The sequence below is a fragment of the Brassica oleracea genome, chromosome C2 (assembly GCF_000695525.1).
Source record: "Brassica oleracea var. oleracea cultivar TO1000 chromosome C2, BOL, whole genome shotgun sequence".
NCBI classification, from domain to species: domain Eukaryota; kingdom Viridiplantae; phylum Streptophyta; class Magnoliopsida; order Brassicales; family Brassicaceae; genus Brassica; species Brassica oleracea.
The window spans coordinates 3,278,768-3,288,866 of record NC_027749.1 but is presented as its reverse complement, the minus strand read 5'-3'; the positions used below and the strand labels follow the sequence as shown (position 1 = coordinate 3,288,866).

At 28.8% G+C, this 10,099-nt stretch overlaps 1 protein-coding gene across 1 annotated transcript; it reads right to left on the bottom strand.

Moving 5' to 3' along the window:
- Positions 1-7,223: 7,223 nt before the first annotated feature.
- LOC106325441 lies at positions 7,224-9,193 on the bottom strand. The gene is made up of 2 exons (XM_013763487.1): positions 8,955-9,193; positions 7,224-8,586 (listed from the first exon to the last, which is right to left on the bottom strand). The coding sequence occupies exons 1-2, from the start codon at positions 9,018-9,020 to the stop codon at positions 7,486-7,488; spliced, it is 1,167 nt and encodes a 388-aa protein (XP_013618941.1). The 5' UTR covers positions 9,021-9,193; the 3' UTR covers positions 7,224-7,485.
- Between the last annotated feature and the right edge of the window lie 906 nt (positions 9,194-10,099).

The window sequence follows — 10,099 nt, the reverse complement described above, 5'->3', positions numbered from 1 at the left end:
AAGAGAGTTTAATATACATTAATACAAATGTAGAATTTGTTTATAAATTTTAAAACAACACTAAAGATCATAAGTTTCAGTATATAGAGTATTTACCGAAAAATTCAATATTTTCGTTGGGGTTAACATATAGATTTTGAAAAAAATTCAAAAATGTGAAAATTCTGTTTTAATGCATAGTTGCATCATTTACTAACATATGATGAAGTTCAAAGAAGTTTGGAACTTTTGTTGTCTTCGTTTCTCTAGAAAATAGCGATTTCATAGTGGTTAGTCCACCAATTTATGGAGTATTATGAAGTTTTACTAAATTAATTGACAAAAAATTAAAATGATGTCAATGTACCATGAAAGAGAGTTTAATATACATTAATACAAATTTTTAATATGTTTAGAAATTTTGAAACAACACTAAATTTTTATAGGCTTCACTATATAGAACATTTACCGAAAAATTTAATATTTTCGTAGGGTTAACACATAAATTTTCAGAAAAATTCAAAAATATGAAAATATTGTTTCAATGCATAGTTGCATCTTACACTAACATATGATGAAGGTCAAAGGGGTTGAAAACCTTTGTTGTCTCCATTTTTTAGAGAATAGCGATTTTATAATGGTTAGTCCATCAATTTGGGGAGTATTATGAAGTTTTACTAAATTAATTAACAAAAAATTAAAAAGATGTCCATGTACCATGAAAGAGAGTTTAATATACATTAATATAAATGTAGAATGTATTTAGAAATTTTAAAACAATACTAAAAACCAAAGGTTTCAGTATATAGAGTATTACCATAAAGTTCAATATTTTCGTTGGGGTTAACACATTGGTTTTAAGAAAATTTCAAAAATATAAAAATTCTGTTTTAATGCATAGTTGCATCCTTCACTAACATATGATGAAGGTCAAAGATGTTTGAACCTTTTCTGTCTCCGTTTTTCGGGAGAATAGTGATTTTATAGTGGTTAGTCCATCACTAGGGAGTATTATAAAGTTTTACTAAATTAATTGACAAAAAATTAAAAAGATGTCCATGTACCATGAAAGAGAGTTTAATATACATTAATATAAATTTAGAATATGTTTAGAAATTTTGAAACAACACTAAATATCATAGGCTTCATTATATAGAGCATTTACCGAAAAATTTAATATTTTCGTAGGGGTTAACACATAGATTTTGAGAAAAATTAAAAAATATGAAAATACTGTATTAATGCATAGTTGTATCATTCACTAACTTATGATGAAGGTAAAAGAGGTTTGAAACTTTTGTTGTCTTTGTTTCTCTAGAAAATAACGATTTTATAGTGGTTAAATTAATTGACAAAAAATTAAAATGATGTCATGTACTATGAAAGAGAGTTTAATATATATTAATACAAATGTAGAATGCGTTTAGAAATTAAAAACAACACTAAATATCATAGGCTTCATTATATAGAGCATTTACCGAAAAATTTAATATTTTCGTAGGGGTTAACACATAGATTTTGAGAAAAATTCAAAAACATGAAAATTATGTTTTAATGCATAGTTGCATCCTTCACTAACATATGATGAATGTCAAAGATTTTTAGAACCTTTGTTGTCGCCAGATTGCTTTCTTCCATCGATTTTATAAGGGATAGTCCACCAATTTAGGGAGTATAATGAAGTTTTACTAAATTAATTGACAAAAAATTAAAATGATGTCATGTACTATGAAAGAGAGTTTAATATATATTAATACAAATGTAGAATGCGTTTAGAAATTAAAAACAACACTAAATATCATAGGCTTCAGTATATAGAGCATTTACCGAAAAACTCACTATTTTCGTAGGGATAACACATAGATTTTGAGAAAAATTCAAAAATATGAAAAACTGTTTTAATGCATAGTTGCATCATTCACTAACTTATGATGAAGGTCAAAGAGGTTTGAAATATTTGTTGTCTCCGTTTCTCTAGAAAATAATGATTTTATAGTGGTTACTCCACCAATTTAGGGAGTATTATGAAGTTTTACTAAATTAATTGAGAAAAAATTAAAACAATGCTCATGTACCATGAAAGAGAGTTTAATATACATTAATATAAATTTAGAATATGTTTAGAAATTTTGAAACAACACTAAATATCATAGGCTTCAGTATATAGAGCATTTAATTACGGAAAAACTAAATATTTTCGTAGGGATTGTTAACATATAGATTTTAAGAAAAATTCAAAAATATGAAAATTCTGTTTTAATGCATAGTTGCATACTTCACTAACATATGATGAAGGTCAAGGAGGTTTAGAACTTTTGTTGTCTCCGTTTCTCTAGAAAATAACGATTTTATAGCGGTTAGTCTCCCAATTTAGGTAGTATTATGAAGTAGTGCTAAATTAATTAACAAAAAAATAAAACGATGTCCATGTACAATGAAAGAGAGTTTAATATACATTAATACAAACATAGAATGTGTTTAGAAATTTTAAAACAACACTAAAGATCATAGACTTCAGTATATAAAGCGTTTACCGAAAAACTCAATATTTTCGTAGGGATTGTTAACACATAGATTTTGAGAAAAAATCAAAAATATGATAATATTGTTTTAATGCATAGTTGCATCATTCACTAACATATGATGAAGGTCAAAGAGGTTTGGAACTTTTGTTGTCTCCGTTTTTCTAGAGAATAGCGATTTTATAGTGGTTAGTTCATCAATTTAAGGAGTATTTTGAAGTTTTACTAAATTAAATAATTAATTGACAAAAGATTAAACGATGCCCATGTACCATGAAAGAGAGTTTAATATACATTAATACAAATGTAGATGTGTTTAGAACTTTTAAAACAACACTAAATACCATAGGTTTCAGTGTATAGAACATTTACCGAAAAACTCAATATTTTCGTAGGGGTTGTTAACACATAGATTTTAAGAAAAATTCAAAAATATGAAAATTCTGTTTTAATGCATAGTTATATCATTAACTAACATATGATGAAGGTCAAAGAGGTTTGAAAATTTTGTTGTCTCCGTTTCTCTAGAAAGTAGTGATTTCATAGTGGTTAGTACACCAATTTAGGGAGTATTATGAAGTTTTGCTAAATTAATTAACAAATAATTAAAACGATGTTCATGTACTATGAAATAGAGTTTAATGTACACTAATACAAATGTAGAATGTGTTTAAAAATTTTAATATAACACTAAAGATCAGAGGCTTCAATATATAGAGCATTTACCGAAAAACTCAATATTTTCGTAGGTTCAAAAATATGAAAATTATGTTTTAATGCCTAGTTACGTCTTTAACTAACATATGATGAAGGTCAAAGAGGATTGGAACTTTTGTTGTCTCCGTTTTTCTAGAGAATAGCAATTTTATAGTGGTTAATCCGTTAAATTAGGGAGTATTATGAAGCTTCACAAAATTAATTGACAAAAAATTAAAACGATGTCGATGTACCATGAAAGAGAGTTTAATATACATTAATACAAATGTATTATATGTTTTGAAATTTTAAAATAACACTAATAATCTTAGGCTTCATTATATAGAGCATTTACCGAAAAATTCAATATTTTCGCTAGGGTTAACACATAGATTTTGAGAAAAATCAAAATATGATAATACTGTTTTAATGCATTGTTGCATCATTCGCTAATATATGATGAATGTCAAAGGGGGGTTTGGAACTTTTGTTTCTCCGTTTTTCTAGAAAATAGCGATTTTATATTAGTTAGTCCATCAATTTAGGGAGTATTATGAAGTTTTACTAAATTAATTGACAAAAAATTAAGACGATGTTCATGTACCTTGAAAGACAGTTTAATATACATTAATACAAATGTAGAATGTGTTTACAAATTTTAAAATAACACTAAAGATCAAAGGCTTCAATATATAGAACATTTACTGAAAATTTTAATATTTTCGATGGGGTTAGTTCTATTTTAATGCATAGTTACATCTTTCACTAACATATGATGAAGGTCAAAGAGGTTTGGAACCCTTAGTCTCTCCTTTTTTCAAAGAATAGCGATTTTATAGTGGTTAGTTCATCAATTTATGGAGTATTATGAAGTTTTACTAAATTAATTGACAAAAAATTAAAACGAAGTCCATGTACGATGAAAAAAAGTTTAATATACATTAATACAAATTTAGAATGTGTTTAAAAATTTTAAAACAACACTAGATATCATAGGATTCAGTATATAGAGCATTTACCGAAAAACTCAATATTTTAGTAAGGTTTAACACATAGAATTTGAGAAAAATTCAAAAATATGAAAATACTGTATTAATGCATGGTTGCATCATTCACTAACTTATGATGGAGGTCAAAGAGGTTTGGAACTTTTGTTGTCTTTGTTTCTCTAGAAAATATCGATTTTATAGTGGTTAAGTCCACCAATTTAGGGAGTATTATGAAGTTTTACTAAATTAATTGAAAAAAAATTAAAATGATGTCCATGTACTATGAAACAGAGTTTAATATACATTAATACAAATTTAGAATATGTTTAGAAATTTTGAAACAACACTAATTATCATAGGCTTCAGTATATAGAGCATTTACCGAAAAAATTAATATTTTCGTAGGGGTTAACACATAGATTTTTAGAAAAATTAAAAAATATAAAAATAATGTTTTAATGTATTGTTACATACTTCACTAACTTATGATGAAGGTAAAAGAGGTTTAGAACATTTGTTGTCTCCGTTTCTCTAGAAATAGAGATTTTATAGTGGTTACTCCACCAATTTAGGGAGTATTATGAAGTTTTACTAATTTAATTGAGAAAAAATTAAAACAATGCCAATGAACCATGAAAGAGAGTTTAATATACATTAATACAAATGTAGAATGTGTTTATAAATTTTAAAACAACACTAAAGATAATAGGCTTCAGTAAATATAACATTTACCGAAAAACTCAATATTTCCGTAGGGGTTTTTAACACACAGATTTTGAGAAAAATTCAAAAATATGGAAATTCAGTTTTAATGCATAGTTGTTTCTTTCACTAACATATGATGATGGTCAAGGAGGTTTAGAACCTTTGTTGTCTTCGTTTTTCTAGAGAATAGCGATTTTATATTGGTTAGTCAATCAATTTAGGGAGTATTGTTAAGTTTTACTAAATTAATTGACAAAAAATTAAAATGATGTCCATGTACCATGAAAGAGAGTTTAGTACTTATATTAATACAAATTTAGAATATGTTTAGAAATTTTAAAACAACACTAAAGATCATAGGCTTCAGTATATAGAACATTTACCGAAAAACTCAATATATTCGTTGGGGTACACATAGATTTTGAGAAAAATTCAAAAATATGAAAATTCTGTTTTAATGCATAATTGCATCCTTCACTGATATGATGAAGGTCAAAGAGGTTTGAAACCTTTGTTGTCGACATTTTTCTAGAGAATAGGGATTTTATAGTGGTTAATCCATCAATTTAGGGAGTATTATGAAGTTTTACTAAATTAATTGACAAAAAATTAAAAGAATGTCCATGTACCTTGAAAGAGATTTTAGTATACATTAATACAAATGTAGAATGTGTTTAGAAATTTTAAAACAACACTAAAGATCATAGGCTTCAGTATATAGAGCATTTATCGAAAAATTCAATATTTTCGTTGGGGTAAACACTAAGAAGTAGATTTTGTTTAATTTTAATGTATATTTTACCTTTAAATAATTGGTTATTAAATTTTATATTTACATCAATTCCATTATTATAATTTCCAAATCACAAAAGGTTATAGTTTTTCCATGAGATACACTAAATTAATCTGTCATCCAAGTCTATTCTATGAAACAACATACTTTTTCAACAAAATTATTTTCCATGACAAATATTTTCACACTTTTAGATTTTATCAGAAATTTAGTTAATTAGTGTCTTACTTATCGATTTATCATTAACTGAGTCGCCTTTATCTAGTGGTAAAAAGGTTTTGCATATCCGGATATTACGCTTCATGAGATTAGTCTTTGGGGCTAGAAATTATTTTAAGATTTACATTTATCCAAAAAACAATCAATTTTTTATTTTGATAGATTGTTTTTTTAACAGAATTGATTATTGTTCTATATATTCATTATTTATTATCTTATATTTTTACAGACTTAGTAACTATTTCATATATTTATTTTATTTTGGACATAAATTTAATTTGTCAACTTAATAATATCTCACAAACTGATTTATTCTTACCCAAATTCATTTAGTTTGACAGATTCCACAACTTTTTAATTACAAATTTACTTAATTAGGCTAATAAACTTATGCCACATATTTACAGTAAAATAAGTGTTTTCATGCACTATGTGCAGAAATAAAAGTTTTAAAAAACTTTAAGATTTTAAGATTTTATGATTTGCTTACAATATTAAAATTTAATTATGTATAAAACTAAAATAAATTAAAAGTATTTAAAAAATATATAAGTTTAAAAATATATGAATATATTTAAAATTATATTTTTGAAAATATTTTAAAACTATTTTTGGTTAAATATATTAAATAAAATTCTATTAAAATTAAGATAAAAATTGTTACTTATATAATTATCAAAACATAAAATTAAATAATATTTCTAAAATTTGTAAATATTAAAAAGAAACAAATAAGAATTGGTATTTAAAATATTTTTCTTTTAAAAAACTGCATAAAATATTGAAGATCGGCTTTAGTAACAAAATAAAATAAAAATAATATAACAAATATTATAAACTATTATTATATTTCTATTTCTACTATTATATTATTTATTGTTAAATAGTCTTCACGGATCATAAAGCAATGATGAAACTAACAAACCAACCTCTCTAATGATTTGACCGAAGCTGTTGCTCATGTTTGATTTCTGACTGACATAAAGAGAGATTGGCAAATGTATAGTATTCATATAATGTTGCCTTTTAGCGACTACAATCGATGTAGATGGGTTTTACCCGGAATATCTTCACCACACAGAACAATGGAGATTGGCAAAAGTGTAGTATTCATATAACAGAGAAATCAACAACTCAACAAATGTTTGTCTTTCACAATAATGTGAAACTTTTTCTTAAATAACAAGAATTTTACAAATTATTTGGTTTAAGTTTTGCAGACACATCGCCATTATCAGGGGGAAAAGGCTTAAAAGCAACTAACAATTGGATCAAGAGGATAACAAACCATGAATGAATTTTTAAAAATAAAGATTACAAAGAATATGAGGATAATGTAAAGAAATCACTAGTGAATTGTACAGACTAACAAGTAAAGAGAGAGTGAAACAGAGTTTTGGAGTAAAGAGAAAGAGAGAGGAGAGACTATCCCAGCAAAACTTCCCCAAAAACAACATGGGAACATGAGTCAGTTTTAATACGCAGACAAAGACTCCATATCAGATCCCTCTCTTCAATAAACTGTACCATTTCCCTCCACATCACCTAATAAACTAAAAAGCCTGATAAGCGCAAACCCTTATCACCCACTTTCCCTTACGCAGTTCCCAGGTAACAAGTACTTATAACTCTCAGCTTTTTCAATCAGATAACTTGGTAGATGAACAGCCGAGTAAGACCTCGGGATCGGACCCAGCTTCCCAATAATTTCCCTAAACGTATACTCCTCAGGAATCATATCAAACAGATCAGTCCCTCTACATATCACATCTTGAATCCTTTTCGGATTTAAATAATGAGAGAACCTAACACGGTCATTGTGACTATACGCTTTCATCTTGAACACAAACTCGCTAATGCGTCTGAAACAGAAACTGCAGTGCCAACCAGAGTCCGCCAAAAGAACGTCCCCTTGTCGGAAATGAGCGTACCGCGTCTTCCCGGGGATGTACCGATGAACAGAACCTCTCCAGCTCTTGCTGTCCACGTAATACTCAAACGAGTACAAGTAGTTTTTTAACTGAAGATGAAGAACCGGCGGGTAACCATCGCACCATCTAAGGAGGTTGATGGTATGTGAGCTAGGGATCTCGTCCACGTCAGACATTATCAAAAGATCGTCTTCTTGAATCCCCGCGAGTCTTATCAGCTGATCCAACGCGATCCTCTGGTAAGCTTCTTCGACAAAAGGGTTCTCTCCTCTCCTGAACCTCCCTCCGATGCTCCCGTACGTCAGCCTCGGCTCGACGAAACCGAAATTTTCCCGGTTCGCGGCGAAAACCAGCGGTTTAGGCAAACCGGTGAAGGTGGAGTTGGATTCGAGAATTACGAACTGGGTCACGTAAGGGTGGAGCTCTTTCCAGCGGATGGTGAGCATGTCGACCTCGTTGCTGAAGAGCACGGCGTCGAAGACGCGTCGAGGAGAGTCGCGGTGGCTCCAGCCGTGGAGGGCGCAGAGGGTTTGCATGGAGACGTTGACGTGGTGGTAGTGGGGGATGGTTTGGAAGGGTTTGGGAGGTGATTGCCAGAGGGGTCTCAAGAAGTAGGTGAGCTTCTGGCCGTGGAGGTAGGCTCCGAAGATGAGTAAGGGGACGAGGGTGAAGAAGAGGATGTAGGTTTTGAAATCGAGTCCTCGTAGTAAGCATCTGACTCTTGATAAGGCCTTGGCTGCTCGTGAACCGTCCTGGAGAACAAATAACCAAACCGGAAACGGTTAGGAATCAATGTAACGATCCTTGTACCGGTACAGAGATTGCACACAGAGAATCAAACCCTAAAACAAATAATGTTAAATTGTAACAAAACAAAAACAAAAAGTGTTTTCAAGAAAAAAAAATATTTCAGACAAAACAAAACAATCGAGAAATCAATCAAATCGTCTTCTCGATTCCGACCATTATATAATGCATTACGATCAATTCTCATCAAATTGGTATCAGAATCTCGATTTCGTTAATGCCAAAGAAAGACAAAAAAACAAACAAAAAAACGATTCATCACGAAATTGATAAGAACCGAAACAGAACAGAGATTAGGAATCAGAGGTCTCACCTGACCACAAACATCTTCGCAGATATCGTCCGTCTTCTTAGAACTATAGTAGTGTCCATCCGACATGGTTTTAATCCACAGAGAAAATTAGAAGACTTTTCTCGATAATTTTTTTTTTTTGCTGAGAAAAGATTGTTGAAACCACCACAAATCAAAGATTTTCTCAGAAACTCGAATATAAAAATAGATATCCGAGAAAACTCTCTTAATCCCTCTCGTTTTAGGAAAACTGTAACGCCAATTATAGCCGTTTCGATGCTTTTTGGTTTATATATATGTTCCTAAAACTGCTGGAATTTATTTATTTTATTTTATTGACATTGATTAATTAAAGAATTTTTTTTACTTAACTAAAAAAACAAAAAAAAAGGCACAATAATTTCATCTACGGTCAGAATATTTTCTACCGTGCTGATGTGTCATTTAGCTATTTGCCAACATATGATCTGTCATGGACTTATACGAGTAAAGTATCTAAATCATATCCATAAATATTTGATTTTCTTTTGTCACCTGTAATAATAATTTGATTAGATAAAAAATAGTTGACGCATACAAATGTTTAGTTTAGTCAATCGTCAATACCCAATACCAGTATAATTATTGAGGTGATAAGTTTCTACTTATGCTTAAAGTTTACCTATTACTATGATAAGTCTTGCGCAGGGTGAATTTATTTGTATATATTATCGATAGTTTCTTTTATATATTTGATCATTTTATTTATATATATAAAATATTTTTTGTTGTTATTATATAATTTCTTTCTGATGGATCGAATCAATTTTTATTAAAAATAATGCAACATAACTATAATTAATACATCATAGGTTGATCGGATTGGACATTAAACAAATTATGACATAAAAACCTTATTTTTTCCATCGAACACATTCTTGAAAAAAGTGAACAGTATTGTTTTCACAGTTGAATTATTTAGACTTTTATCTTACATATGATTTTGAAAGCTTTCAAATCAACCATCGAATTGATACATGTCATTTTAATGTTTTTAGTCGTATACTTAAGGAAAACTTATATTAATTTAAAGTAGTTTAAAAAAAATTCAAAATATAACATATAAGAAAAATTCTAACATATAAGAAAAATATAACATATAAGGTGTCCTCATTTTTGTATTTTAA

Bases quoted from the DNA above. Each gene is read 5' to 3' on its own strand.
- LOC106325441 (XM_013763487.1), bottom strand. From the start codon at position 9,020: ATGTCGGATGGACACTACTATAGTTCTAAGAAGACGGACGATATCTGC. The intron at 8,587-8,954 runs GTGAGACCTCTG...TTTGTTCTCCAG, and splicing joins GCGAAGATGTTTGTGGTCAG to GACGGTTCACGAGCAGCCAA.